At 42.2% G+C, this 15,692-nt stretch overlaps 1 protein-coding gene across 2 annotated transcripts in view; it reads right to left on the reverse strand.

The window, feature by feature from the left end:
* Nucleotides 1–5,983: 5,983 nt before the first annotated feature.
* The window catches only part of LOC123766391 (RAB3 GTPase activating protein subunit 1), a 155,734-nt gene continuing 146,025 nt past the window's right edge, over nucleotides 5,984–15,692 (reverse strand). For both annotated transcript variants that reach the window (XM_069308414.1, XM_069308413.1), the window contains exon 12: nucleotides 5,984–9,904. In XM_069308414.1, coding sequence (XP_069164515.1) covers nucleotides 9,599–9,904 — 306 coding nt within the window. In that variant the 3' untranslated portion in view covers nucleotides 5,984–9,598. The remainder of the gene's footprint in view (nucleotides 9,905–15,692) is intronic.

Consider the following 15,692-nt stretch of genomic DNA (forward strand, 5'->3'; position numbering starts at 1 on the left):
AATTTTACGTAAGCCAAGGGATTGTCTTTGTTCATATCTTGTTTTCTAAAGTAATTAAAATTTCATTGTTTATATTTTGTGTTTTGTGTATCTTCCCATTACCTTACCACAGACAAACAGGCAAGCAGTCTCTTTTTTTTTCTGTAAGTGTGACAAGGCTCCACCTGCCATTGGAGAACTGCCGAACATCAACACTCCAACACTTTACCGTCACACTCTACTAAGGAAAAACCCTGCCAAGAAATCAAGGCCAGAGTTTACGACCGCCCCAGATCACATCAGCCAACGAACTGGGGGCGTGAGTAGCCAGCGCAGGGGTCCGGAGCTGGCTACCTCTCCTCCCGGGGAGGGGAGGGCTGCGCGGACGAGCGGCAGTGTATGATTGCTTGTTTCCTTGGGTGTTGGGGGAGTTCAGCCTCTTTGTTCGGTCTTCGGTTGCAATTTTTTTACCAAGCGGGGTTTGTTTTATTATGCCTACTTTTCTGGGTGCCTAACCCTGGCAGCCAAGGAATACTCCCAATCACAAGGGGGTTTTCCATAGGCCATTGCTTTCTGTGCCTCTCTGAGGGGACCGGGTTCTGGCTCGTGGTCCTTGGTAGGCTGAACTCTAATCGACTGATGCCCCAGACTAATATATCGCACATCAGTCCGATAGGTCTTTTTTTTTTTTTTGCAGGGATATTCCTGCGCGGGCCCTAAGCCTCTGGCTGGCCCACTAAGTGTTGCTTGTTTCTGCTGGTGTACTTCTGTTGTTCTACTACTCCCTTTCATCAAACTAAGTGGTTCGTAGTTGGCTGAATTCTTGTACCAACCCGCAGATCCTGATGTTGCAACTGCTGTGTTGTGGTCACTGTACATCTTTTGCATTGCTCTGTTTCTAATTACTTTCTTAATCTGTGATAGACTCTGTGGTATGTAAATGTCTACATTTCTTCTCTTAGTTGCAAGTTTTGCAGCTTCGTCTGCAATGTCATTTCCTATTATTCCCACATGACTTTGCACCCAGTTGATAAGTACCCGACGGCCTTGTTGTTTGAGTGTTTGCATTAATAATATGACATTTGTGACCAGATGGATGTTATCACATAGGTGTTTTTGTTGCAAGGTTTCAATGGCGGTTCTTGAATCTGTATGTATGATAACATGTTGTCGGTGTTCAGCAAGAGCATGTTCCAAAGCCTTTTGAACGGCTAGCATCTCTGTTTGTAAAGTCGAACACCTATTTGAGAGTCTCCAACTATTTACAGAGTTTCCTGCTTTAACTGCAGCTCTGGTTTCTTGTCCCTGCTGGTCTACTGATCCATCTGTGAAGTGAAGCTGTCGGATGCCAAGTTTGCTTCTACAGGCATACCTCAGTTTAAGAGTTTAATTGGTTCCTGGAGACGCCTCGTATTCCGAAAACTCGCATTCCAAAGCTAATTTCCCCATAAGAAATAAAGGGAAATGAATTAATCCGTTCCTGACTACCCCAAAAACCCCACATCAAACTAAATTTTTATACCTAATTCATCTAAATAAATCTACAAAACTATGTTCCAGTTATTACTTACCTTGCTGTTGAATGCTGTAGGCGTATGGAAGATGGTGAGGAGGAGAGGAGTTACTGTTTGGAAGGGGAGTCCCCTTCCATTATCACATCAGGCAGTGAAGACCTTTCTGGTGTGCTCTCCCTGGGACGTTTTATCTGAGTGCCACTAGGTCCTGGTTGAGGCTCACTGCTCAATTTCCTCACCACAAATCTGTCCAAACCCTGGCTTTCTCACAAATAATGGCCTCCGAAACACTGTCACCCCTTAACTTCTTGTCGTGTATCCAAATTTATAACAACTTTTCCACTTCAAGTATTTGTGGTCTTTGTTTCGTTATTGTTCTGACTCCTTTTGCCACTTTAGCACTCATAATCTCATTTTTCTTCTTAAGTACTAGTGCATATTGTTGATGTGGCTTTGTTGTACTGCCTACAAAGTTCAACAACACGTGTACCGTTCTCATGCTTCCGAATGATCTCGTTTCTCCTCTATTGTCATCCTCACATGGGCTTTCTGGCCTTTATCCTTACCACTGGCTTTCTTGGGACCCATGGTGAGATATATAATAACAAATTGTATAGTCAAATCACCAAAAATCCAACAAAACACTGAAAATCCGCGAGAAGAATTGATGTGGGGTAGTCACTGGGCGCGAGACAATGGTAAACTGAGGGGCGACGATCGCCGAACCACCACGCGATAGGTCGACCTGTACGCGTATCAACAAACTCGCGTCCCGAGGTAACCATTGCCTTCTGAGACATATTTTTCGAGGAAATCCTGCTCGTCTTCCGAAAAACTCGCATACAGGGACACTCGCATTCCGAGGAACCACTGTATATGCATCTGTGCAATGTTACATAGCAGATGAGGATTTGTCTGGTTATTTTTTCCTTCAAGAACCATAATCTTAAAGTCTGCTGATGGAGATTCCCAAGGGGTTTGCATACCAAAGTCTGCATGTATTTCGTTGACACCCCTCTCAGTGATTGTATTTGTTATATCAAATGTATTGATGTTGTTTATCGCACAATGGGTCCACCTGTTGCTATTGGAGGCTTTTCTGTCCAGAGTTAGTGCTCCAGTGATTATATCTTTTAAGTAAACTGATTCTAGGTCTAGTCAATATCTTGGTCAGCATGCACGCAGTAATCCCTTTTACCCTTATTTCAATCGATGTTAGCTTGGTTTCTAGTCTTAGGTTCAGTATTTTAGTCCATCTGGGAGCTCCTGTTATGATTCACAATGCATCGTTTTGAATGACCTCAACGTTTGCCCACTGACCAGGAGAAAGAGTGAGTAAGGCAGGCGCTGCATAATCAACTAGGGAACGGAAGGTGTGTATGTAAAACATTCTTAACACTTTGTGTCCCGCTCCTAGACGGGGCCCTGTGATTGCTCTCATTATATTTAGTCGTGATTTTGCTTTCTCCTTCAAATATTGAATTTGCTTGTTGAATGTCATTTTAGAATCTATCTACACTCCGAGATATTGATATTGTGTAACCCACTGAAGGTTAATGTCTTGAATGCATAGGTGCCTGTCTGGAGTGTTGCTGCTTAGTCTCATTACCTTAGACTTCTGTGCAGATATTTTTAGCCCTAAAATGCTGCATTCAGATGTTACTTTATCTAATGCACCTTGAGCTTTATTTATAAGTGAAGGACCTGTAATGACTAATGCTATATCATCAGCATAGCTTAGCAATTTAACCCCTTCTGTAAATGTCATGGTAACAAGGTTTTCCATAAGGATGTTAAAGACTAGGACTGAAGACTCCTCCTTGTGGAGTTCCATTCTCTTGCAAGTGGTAGTTCGACACTTGTCCTTGCAACTTTACTCTGGCATACCTGTGACTTAAGTAATCTTGAATCCACGATAGCATATTTCCCTTTACACCTTTTTTAACTAAGGTGTGTAAAATTGCTTGCGAGCTTGCAAGTTCGAATTGCTTTTTCTAGATCAAGGAAGATCACTATAGCTGGACCTGAGTTAACTGTTCCTAGTAATGTTGCTATGCAGTTGTCAGTACCTACTCATCTAGTGAAGCCAAATATGTGTTTATGCAGGTCTCCAGTTATCTTCTTGAGGTTATCTTGAGATGATTTCGGGGCTTTTTAGTGTCCCCCGTCTTCCACAGGAGCCTATTTAAGACCATCCGTTCTGCAGTTTTACTAATGCATGATGTTAATGAAATGGGTCTGTAATTGCCAGGTTTTTTCGGCTTAGGAATCGGTATGATGTCTGCTTTCTTCCAAGATGTTGGTAGTTTGCCTTGCTGCCAAGATGCATTGATGACGTCCAATATTCCTTGTTCTCCAGGAGGACCTGCATGTGCGACCATTGAGTATGTAATGTTATCAGCACCTGGTGCAGTGTCCTTACCACCTTTTTTGGCTCTGATTAGTTCTTGTTTGGTGAAGGGAGAGTCACATTCGTCATTTATTGTTATGCTCTCATGAATGACTGTCAACCTATCTTGTTTTAATTGTTCTTGCTGCCTTCGGACCATTGTAGGAAGCTGATATGAAGCTGTTCTTTCTGCAAATTGGAGAGCAAGTCTCTCAGCCTCCTGCAATGGTTGAATACATGCTTGTGGTCGGGCTGGTCGACCTGATATAGTTTTAATCTGACCCCATATTTTGCCAAGACTACTATGTTCATTTAGAATTTGACACCACTCAAACCATCTTGCATCCTTTACTTCTTTAGAAACTCGTCTTGCTTCAGATATCACCGCTCTTAGCAGAATTCTTCCTTCTGGTGTAGGGTTTCTCTTTAGATGTTTTCTGAAGAGGTTGACTCTGTGGTTCTGTTCTTTAACTTCATTACTATAGAACCAATAGTTCTTTCATTTTGTGTTTCCTGGTATAATGATTGGAATAGCTTTGTTTGCAGCAGCTGCAATGGCTTCCTGCAGATTAGTCTCATGTATGTTCAAATCCTCAGATGGCGTGTATGTTGCATACCATTTTTCAAGTTCCTCTTGGTATATATTCCAGTTGGCCTTTTTTAAATTCTACCTAGGTTGTGCAGGTGGTATAGGAAGTCGTTCTATGTTTAGTGTTATGACAGTAGCATAGTGGTCACTGGTGATCACCGGGTCTACTTCCCACTTCGCCTGATGCTTGAGTGCTGTGGAGATGAATGTAAGATCAAGGGAACCTCCTAGAATGTGAGTGGGTTCCCCAGTGTTGAGAAGTATAATTTCAGGTACTTCTCGCAGAGCTGGAGCTAAATGGCGCCCATCTGCATTGGCTGGCCCAGTCGCACCTAACTCTTGATGATGAGCATTAAAATCTCCAGCAATAATTACATTTTCCTGCGTAATTATTGAATCAGTAATTATTGATTTAGAAGCAGAGGCAGTGCTTGCCTTGCACTGCCTCTGCTTCTAAATTACGTCTAGGGGGCTTGTAAATGTTGTGTATTAGGAGCTCAATATTAGCCATATTCACTGTTACTGCTAATACCTCTACTCGATCCCCACATGAAACTGGGTCTATTTTCTTGCTAGGTATGGTGTTCCTGACTAGGGTCATTAACCCTCTTTGTCTCCCCCTGCTCATACGGTATAGCATAGTGCTGATATCCAGCTAATCTGAAGGATTTTGTGGTTGGGAAAAAGAGTTTCTTCCAACACGATTATATCTGCTTTTGTGCTGATTGCAGCCTCCTGAAGAGTGTGGTTTTTATTTCCAAGACCTTGTATGTTCCACTGCAGTATTCGTAATGGCCAGATGACGGTTTTGGCTGGTGTTGCCTCTTCTAGTAGAACTCTTCTTCGGAATCAACCTCTATATTCTCCACCTCACAAGTTGTGTCGCTGCAAATCGAACTGCTCTGATTGCTCGTGGTCATCTCTGGCATTGTTGGAATCTGTGCATAACTGTGGTCCATCGTTTTGCTGTTGGTATTGCTGCATGTCGGACTGTATTGATCGCTCAAGGCCGTTTCTTGTGTTGTTGGAACCTGTGCATCTCTGCTGTTCAATACGTCTTTGTTGGTGTTGTTGCATATCAGACTGCATTGGTCTGTCTCTTGTGTTGTAAGATTCTGTTGATCTTGGGTGATGACTGCTTCTTGCAATTGCTTTTGTAAATGTTGATGTTCTGGTGTCTTGACTATCCGACTGTTGTTGGTAGTCTGTATGTCCATGTTGCGTTGTTTGTCGTCTTGTGCTCCGTCTTATCTCAGACTGTCTATTTCTTGTGTAACTGTGGTCTGCTGAACGATCTTGTCCATTATTATACAAGTGATTTCTTGAGTCTGTTGTTGTGAGGCGTTCTGCGTCATCTGTAGGCAATTAATAATGGTCTCTGCCATGATCTTCATTATGTTTTTCAGCTGGACCTCAGTAAAACTATATATTTGTTGTGTTGATTTCGAAAGTGATTGATTTTTACTCTTTTGCATTTGCTGTATTTCTGCAGCACTTTTGTGTATTTTCTGATTTGGAATTAATAGATTCGGGAAATTTTGCTCTGTGAGAGTGGGTGTCTGTTGTGGCTGTGCACGAGTGTTCCAGACGATGGTGTTGGTGTATGTAGTGCTGGTCTGTGTTTATCCTGGCCTGAGCTGTCTGCACTTTTTCTTTCAGTGCAGAGCAGGTTGTGCTCCAGGCATGATGCTTGCCTTCACAATTTGGACATTTGGCTGTTGTGGCCTGGTTTGCCTTGTGCTTGGCTATACAGTCTTTGGTTGGATGTCTCAGGCTGCACACTCCGCATCTCTCCTGTCCGGTGTAGCGTGATTGATGGTGGCCGTATTTCTGACACCTGAAGTTCCGGGCAGGGGTTTCGGAATGTATGGTCTCTGTCGGTATGTTCCCTAATTTCCAAGATTGAATGTTTCTGGCACATGTCCCATGACAGTCACTAGAACCTGACATGTCGCTGCCTTGTCTACTTTTGTGCGGCATCGTTCTGCATTCAGGATTTGCTTGTGTTTCAGTACTGGATCCAGTGGGAAAATCAATTGGGTATCCCAAAAGCACGACTCGTGTGCGTCTTTCCAAAGGGTCCAGCTTTTCCAAGCATACAGGTTTCCCTTGCAGGACTCTTACTTTTTCTAAGTAATTTGCAGTCTGTTGGTCTTGTGATGTCATCATTATTTCTCCTTTCAGGTTGACTGTAATGGAAAGTTTGAGCTCTGGTTATTCCTTTTCCATTGCCGTTACTACTCCACATGCTGTAGGAAAGTGGTCTGTCTGCATTATCTTGAATTTTAGAAGATGTGCAGAGTCTGATGATGTCTGGTGTGAGACTGGTGGTGTCCTCTCCTGTCTCAGACTGTTGTCCTGTGGCTGGGCTGTGGAGAAAGGTACATTGTCTGACACTGGCTGGTGTGTGACTGGTGCTGTCCTCTCTAGGTCCATAATGTCTGCTGTCTTGTTGGTAGAGGCACGTGGTGAGGCCTCGATAGCAGTTTTCTTCGGTGCCTGCTGCACCTCGGTCCACTGTCCCTCCTCGTTTGAAAGCTGTCTCCATTGCCTCTTTCTATTTGACTTCTCCATGACTCTCAACTTAATGAGGACCGAATCACTGCCCTACCTAATGCCTGAGACACTCCTAGGCCTGGAGAAATTCATTCCCCTTCAACAGAGGTCGTAGAATGATTCCCCCAGGTGGAATCAGGAATATCTAACACCTAAATGAGCAAGTTTTGGTCTACCTTTCCCCTGTCAGACTCAGTACACCTTCTAAGGTGCTCCCTTGTCGCAATGCCCACGGGATATCACCTCGCCCTTCAGGGTAGGACTCTAAGTGACCTGGTCAGTCCTTAAAAAAAAAAAAAGTTCGGTACGAGAGTTTGGGTTGCCTGCGTACTGGGTTGTGCAGAATACCAGTCAGCTGGACAGCAGATAATCAACAACGTTGTTTCTCCATAAATTGTAGATGAAATCGGAATTGTTTCCTTCGAAACAAGATATTGTCTGGGTCTTGGAGTACTGATGTATTCTTCCTCACAAAACCACAATGAATTGAGCTGATGGGTGCTCAGACTCTAGAGTTTTTCCGGGAACAGATCCATGTGCGGCCAGCTAGCAATGGCACCAGCAGCGAGTCTCCTCCAGGGAGCTGACGGGGCTTCACACAGAAAACCCATCATATCCATTTGCCATATCTTCCATATTACATACTGCAGCCTCATGCACAATTGGCACCATACCACTTCGGTAAAATACTTGCAGCAGCATCCCAATTCTTTATACACACAGGTGTGCAGTACTTCCATTGAGTTGCCATTTAAGAAAATGTCAAACATTCACTATTTCCTACCCCAGGAGGCCTGTTCGGGGACTGGGCTGCAGGGACGTTGAGCACTGAAATCATCGCAAGGTACCCTTTTCCATGGGTTGTTCACATTTAATTCCCATTTCCTTTCACACACACCACCACCTATCTTAAAATTCACTTAAATAGACTATTCACCACTCGTATCAACCATTCATTTAATATGACTAAATCAGCTCAACTTTTATCACTCTTATGATTTATTAAAAACTTCACTCTACATCTTCCCTTGATATTTTCATTCCTTTCTGTCATTCTCCTAACACCATAAATGCATCTCATTGTCGCTTCATGGCTTAATACTTGATTTGATGTTCATTCCACACAAGTGCCTTACATCAGTACATAAGAATGGGAACTACAACTCTTTCATGCAGCCCTCCAAAATGGCCTTGGATATTCAGAGGTATTAACAGAATGGGTTTCTGCTGTTGATATGGCCCGTGTTACCTGTATTTAACATAGGTTTGTAAAGTAGCATACAAACTGGAGAGAAGCTGATTAATGCAGTTAATTTAAAGTATGTATGCATCACATATCATAATTACTGTACAATGAATAATAAGTAATTTGAGTTATTATATTAATACAAATGTTTGTATATTTTGGATGTATAGAATAGAGTGGCTTGTTAAGTGTAGTGAAAGTGGACAGTATTAAAAAAAATTACAAACAAACCTTGATGCCTAATGTATATTGGGTTTTCCATTGTAGAATATTTTCTGTACCTAAATTGATGGAGTTACTAGCAACATAGGACAAATATTATTGCAGCATTATTTATTGACTGATAAGAGTTGAACTAGAAGCTCAACTGCCACTAGAGTGTATGGTGGTTTATAACTAATCAGATTTGTACAGTTTCCGAATGAGCAAGCTGGACACGGGTAGAATTGATCTTCAGTTGTGTAGTGATGACTGGCATTGTAGGACATGTTGGCTGTGATATTCTACTAACACATTATGTACCTGAGGCCAGATTCACAAATCAGTTATGCAAGTACTTACAAATGTGTACATCTTTCCACAATCTTTGACAGCTGTGGTTACATACATTAAACAGTTTACAAGCATGAAAACTTCCTAATGAACTGTTGTTACTGTAATAAACAGCCTCCTGGTGCTTCCGAGCTTATTAACTGTTTAATAATTCTAAACAAAGCCGCCAAAGATTGAGAAAAGATGTATGGTACAGTACTGGTCCGTAAGTGCTTTCGTAACTGCTTCATGAATCTTGCCCGTTTATTGTTAAATACTGAAGTCCACCAGGTTATTTTTTAGCGAGGAAGTGCATTCTTAAGGCTTATATTAATTATGCGCAACAGTAATTATTATTATATAATATCATATGTAGCCCTTTCCCTTTGGCTAGGGATTAATAGTTTTGATCAGTGAATTATTAATTTTGTATACTTGTTTGTCCTGTTAAATGGACTTGAGTATAACACGTGAAATAGTTGAGTAAAGTGTCTTTGAGGAAATATTTCATTTTTTTATTACATTACTTATTTTATCTCTATATATTCATTCACTTTGCTACTTTAATCATCATCAAATTAGACAACTAAAAAGCTTAATATTATTCAGAGATCTAAACCTAAATAGGGTCAACAGGCTTCAAAGTCTAATGCTGCAGCTCAAAATCCATTATATATATTAAGAATTCTAACAACTGTTAATTATGACTATCCAGTTTCAATGTACAGTACTTAAATGTTGATGGTAATTGCCAACAAGAATCAACTGCAAAGTAAATAACAATGAGAAAGATCTTACTTTTTGGAATCAGGAGGTTGTCTTGAGAGTCTTACAACTCTTTGTGCAATCATCTCCAAGATGGTAGCAAGAGTATTGCTGTGACATGGCTGAGGTAGGCTGTTAGGAGCAGGGAGAGAAAACAGTGTTTTTTCTTCAGCAAGTCGACAGAGGGAAGCATGTAAAATAATGGGTTGAAGGTGACTACACACAGTACCAGGACCCATAGATGCTAGCCAGTGGAGAACCTGCTCAGCCTCCCGAGTGTCATCAAACAAGCGCTTCTGGCGTCTAGCTGGAACGGGTTTGGCGTTATTCCATACCTACCGACCAAAGAGATAAAGCAAGACAATTACAAGGATGAAGTGCTAAGCCAGTATGGGTACACAATACAGCACTTGGAAGGGACATGAGGACAAGACAGAAGCTGGGATGAGTACAGTATACTGTACTCTACTCTATATTCATTCATACAATACCTGTCAATAACCTATACTATTCAATGCTCTAAGTCCAAAGGAACCCATCCACCATATGCCAGATAAATATCATGTCAGTCTCGTTTGCTGCAAGACAAGAGAGGAGATAGGCTTATACTGTAGTTCCCTGGTAGGTGGCCAAGATGTAAACAGAGGTGGGTGGTACTATGTCTGGAAAGAGGAGGGGTGAAAGTTTTTTGTAGCCACAAAGCCTTCATTCTCAATCACTACCTGGATATTTCACACAATTTTCATCATATGCTGCAACCAATGATTGTCTTCATAACCATCAAATAGTGCTAACCAAGATTTAATGTTTAACCCTTTAACTGCACAACACATCATATGATGTGTTCAGTGACTTGCAGTAACTTGCGCTCCACATCATATGATGTATTGGAGTACTACACAAGATTTAAATGGCCCGCGGATACACGGGGTTCACCACACCTTCATCAGGGCTCTTGTGAATAGATGCTATTTAAAAAAAAATCATGGGCCAAATTCCCGGGTGAGGGGCCTCAGTATTGAGTGAGCTATCAAGCCTGATGCACGCAGCATGAGCCCACAGCACTGCTGTTCAGCTTGTGATCACAGCACTGCTGTTCAGCTTGTGACCACAGCATCGCCTAAAAATGCCATAATATACATGTTCTTGCTATTATTTAGCGATGATATTATTACAGAAGACCCCTGACTGTGATAAAACAGACCAGGGTTCTGATAATAGTAGGATTGTGGTGATTGGGAGCCACCATTTTGGTGAGGGAGGTGCGTCATCTGCACAACTTATGTTGTTTACTGGTGACCACTATGGTCTTTGGGCACCATACCAGCTTACTTGTACAAGTATGGTGAATAAAACAGGTAGATACTTACATATAATGTGTGTATATAGCGTAATAACACCACAAACAGTATTGTTGGAGGAGAAATATTAGTGCGTCTGGCCTTGAAGGCGGCCGCCACCAGCTGACTGTGTGAGTAGCTACGTCTTTGTGCCTTTACTCACCATACAAGCTTAGATGTACAGTTATGGTGAACAAAACATGTAAATGCTTATATATAACGTCTGTATATAAAAGCAAAAACAGTATGGTGGGAGGAAAATGGTGGCAAGTCAGGTGAGGTGAGGGAGGGAGGGAGTGGCTGCTAGTGGCGGGGTGCCACTGGCTGCCACTGCCACTCAGCATACCAACTTAGTGGTTCGTTATGGTGAACACGAATGTAGATACTTATGCAATAATGGTCACAAAAACACTGATCCAAGTATGCAGAATAACCACATGTGAAAAATAGAAAATGCTTAACGCATTTTCTATTTTTCACATGTGGTTATTCTGCGTAGATACTTATATATAACGTCTGTATATAGTGAATAAAAGAAAAAACAGTATGGTGGGAGGAGAATGTGGGCGAGTGAGGTGTTGAGGGAGTGAGTGGCAGCGAGTGGCTGGCTGGTGTGTACTCACCTAGTTGTACTCACCTAGTTCTGTTTGAGCTCTGGCTCTTTGGTCCTGCCTCTCAACTGTCAGTCAACTGGTGTACAGATTCCTGAGCCAATTGGGCTCTATCATATCTACATTTGAAACTGTGTATGGAGTCAGCCTCCACCACAACACTACTTAATGCATTCCATTTGTTAACTGCCCTGACACCGAAAAAATTCTTTCTAACGTCTCTGTGGCTCATCTGGGTACAAAGTTTCCACCTGTGTCCCCTTGTTCGTGTTCCACACGCGCTAAAGAGTTTGTCTTTGTCCACCCTGTCAATTCCCCCGAGAATTTTGTAGGTGGTTATCATGTCTCCCCTTACTCTTCTGTTTTCCAGGGTTGTGAGGTTCAGCTCCCTTAGCCTTTCCTCGTAACTCATTCCTCTCAGTTCTGGGACCAGTCTGGTGGCACACCTCTGAATCTTCTCTAACTTCGGCTTGTGTTTAACTAGGTATGGACTCCAGGTTGGAACTGCATACTCCAGAATTGGTCTTACATAAGTGGTATACAGGGTCCTGAACGATTCCTTACACAAGTTTCTAAAGGCAGTTCTTATATTGTCCAGTCTAGCATATGCCGCTGATGATATCCTTTTGATGTGGGCCTCTGGGGACAGGTTCGGTGTGATATCGACCCCCAGATCTTTCTCTCTATTTGACTCTTTTAGGATTTCACCTTCCAGATGGTACCTTGTGTTCAGCCTTCTGCTCCCTTCGCCTAATTTCATTACTTTACACTTTTCTGAGTTGAACTTTAGCAGCCATTTTCTAGACCATTCCTCCAGTTTGTCCAGGTCATCCTGTAGTCTCTCTCAATCTTCATCTGTTTTGATTCTTCTCATAATTTTTGCATCGTCAGCAAACATTGAGAGGAATGAGTCTATACCCTCTGGAAGGTCGTTTACATATACAGTGGAACCTCTATTAACGAGTTTAATCCGTTCTGGCACCGAGCTTGTTACCTGGAAAACTCGTCTTAAGAAACAAATTTCCCCATTTAAAATAAAGGAAATAAATTTAATCCGTTCCACTCCCAAAAACATCCATACTTGTATGACATTTTTTAATGTAAATATAATACTGCACATGTAATTATAAATGTTTTGTTGTACTGTTTTAATGTTTACTTTACCTTATGAAGAGTCGTTGCTGGCTTGAGGGAGACGATGGGGAGGTGGGAAGGAGGAGAGGGGTTATGGTGTGGAAGGAGAATCCACCTCTGAGTCAGGCAGGCTCTCTCTTCTTGGGATTTTCACCCCACTGGGACCGGGTTGTGGTTCACTATTACTGGCTCTTCTTTTCTCTACTTTTGGAGAGAACTTTTCTATTGACAATTGCTTTTGTCTTTGTTTTAGGATGTCCCTAAAACAAGACAGCAAATTGTCATTTTACATGTTCACACACTGGGTTGTCACTGCTTGATCAGGGTGATGTCACTGGAAGAGGCAGCATCCTCCCTTACCTCCTCATTCCCTTACTAATGGTGTAAATTGTTGATGAGGACCTGCCATACTCCCTTGTGAGATCAGTCACACAGACACCACACTCATGCTTTGCTATAAATTCCTTCTTCAAATCCACAGTAATTGTATCTTTCTTCCTCTTGACAACACTATCTTTAGCAAGCAGCTTCTTTGGAGACATCGTGTGTTACAAATTGTAGTCGCAAAACCACTAAAAACCCAAAGAAAAGCACAAATAAATCCAGAGGGATGCTTGTCGTGTGAGATTCAACAACAACACTGGCGTCGGAGGCGTCCGAGAACCCGCGAGACACTAGGAAGCACCATGTGGTTTCGCTTGTTAATAGCGGCGAGCTTGTCAATAGAGACAAATTTGCTGCGAGTGGCTTGCTCGTTACTGGAAAAACTTGTTAATAGAGCCACTCGTTAATCGAGGTTCCACTGTACTAGAAACAGGATGGGTTCGAGTACAGAGCCCTGTGGGACTCCGCTGGTGACATCTCGCCACTCTGATGCCTCCCCCCCTCACCGTTACTCGCTGTTTCCTATTGCTTAGATACTTTCTTATCCACTGGAGCACCTTACCTTTTACTCCTGCCTGTTGCTCCAACTTTTGTAACAGCCTTTTGTGAGGTACTGTGTCAAAGGCTTTCTGACAGTCCAAGAAAATGCAGTCTACCCACCCTTCTCTTTCCTGCCTAATTTGTGTTGCTTGGTCATAGAATTCTATTAGGCCTGTGAGGCACAATTTACCATCTCTGAACCCATGGTGGTGGTGTGTTACAAAGCTGTTTCCCTCCAGATGCTCTACGAGCCTTTTCCTTGCAATCTTCTCCATCGCCTTGCATGGTATACAAGTTAGGGAAACTGGCCTGTAGTTCAGTGCCTCTTGCCTGTCACCCTTTTTGTAAATTGGGACTACATTAGCTGTCTTCCAGCTTTCCGGAAGGTCTCCCGTTTCCAGTGACCTGTTATACACCATAGAGAGTGGCACACTTAGTGCTTCTGCACCTTCTTTTAGAATCCATGGTGAGATTCTGTCAGGCCCAACAGCCTTTGACACATTCAACGCCAACAGATTCCTTTTGACCTCATCACTGGTGAGGTAAATTTCCTCCAAGGTTGTTCGGTTTGCCTCCTCATTTAGTGTAGGGACCTCTCCTTGTTCTATTGTGAAGACCTCCTGGAATCTCTTACCGAGTTCTTCACACACCTCTTTGTCGTTCTCTGTGTATCTGTTCTTCCCTTTTCTTAGTTTCATCATTTGTTCCTTCACTGCTGTTTTCCTCCTGATGTGGCTGTGGAGCAGTTTTGGTTGGGTCTTAGCTTTACTCGCGATGTCATTTTCATACTGCCTCTCTGCTTCTCTCCTCACTCTGATGTACTCATTTCTGGCCCTCTGTTATTTCTCCCTGCTCTCTGGTGTTCTGTTGTTCCTGTATTTTCGCCATGTTCTTTTACATAATTGCTTTGCTGCTGCACATTCCTGGTTGAACCACGGATTCTTCTGTTGCTTTTCATTTTTCCCTTTTTGGACTGGGATAAACCTGTCTGCAGCCTCCTGACACTTCTGAGTGACATAATCCATCATATCCTGTACAGTCTAATCTCTGAGTTCTGTTTCCCATGGTATTCCCATTAGGAAGTTCCTCATCTCGTCATATTTTCCTCTTCGGTAATTTAGTCTTTTTCCTTCTAATCCCATCCTTGGATAGGTTATCCCTACTTCTACCAGATACTCAAATATCAATACACTGTGGTCACTCATTCCTATGGGGGCTTTATATTTGACTTCCCTTATTTCTGAGCCATTTAAGGTGAAAATCAGGTCGAGTCTAGCTGGTTTGTCATTTCCTCTCATTCTTGTGGGCCCCTTGACATGTTGGCTCAGAAAGTTCCTTGTACTCACTTCCAAAAGTTTAGATCTCCATGTGTCTTCATCATCATTTGTGTGGCGGTCACTCCTCGTTACTTTTTGACTCATAATAGCAACTTAGTGGTTCATTATGGTGAACAAAACATGCAGATACTTACATATAACCTGTGTATATAGTGTAATAACCGACAAAGTATTTGTTCACTGATGAACATAATTGAATCAACAATATGCACACCATATTTTTGAGTACAGCGATGATTCACGTATTTTATTATATAAATATATCACACTACACACTATTGAATAATATTACAGCAAAAAACTACGAAAAATCAATCAGAGACATTGAAATAATTAGGTAATTATCTCTCTGTGGTCACAGCTGGTGAGCAACAGACCGTTTGGGACGCACACTGAGTCAGCGCCTGTTTTTTGCCAAAATTCCCCACCCTATAGCAGGCAATATATGCCACTTATGACTTTTTATTATTTTTCCCATGATCAGTGAACACAAATTAACAGGTTTAGAAGAATTTTTTTTTTTTTTGTATGCGCCTGTGGGTGACAAATGCTAAATAGCCCGGCGCCATACAAGGGTTAACCTTCATGCTGCACGGCTTTTACTGTGACATTCTAGTAGTGCGTGGAAAATAAAGCGTTCTCAATTTTTTTTATTTTATTTGTAAATTGTTAAAATCTCTTCCCTGAACATGTACATGTAAAAACAAAAATATAAAAAACCAGCGTTGAATGTAATGAAACGCCATTTTCTGGGTGAGACCCGGAGGCTCCCCGGAG

The sequence above is a fragment of the Procambarus clarkii genome, chromosome 62, assembly GCF_040958095.1.
Source record: "Procambarus clarkii isolate CNS0578487 chromosome 62, FALCON_Pclarkii_2.0, whole genome shotgun sequence".
Taxonomy (NCBI): Eukaryota; Metazoa; Arthropoda; class Malacostraca; order Decapoda; family Cambaridae; genus Procambarus; species Procambarus clarkii.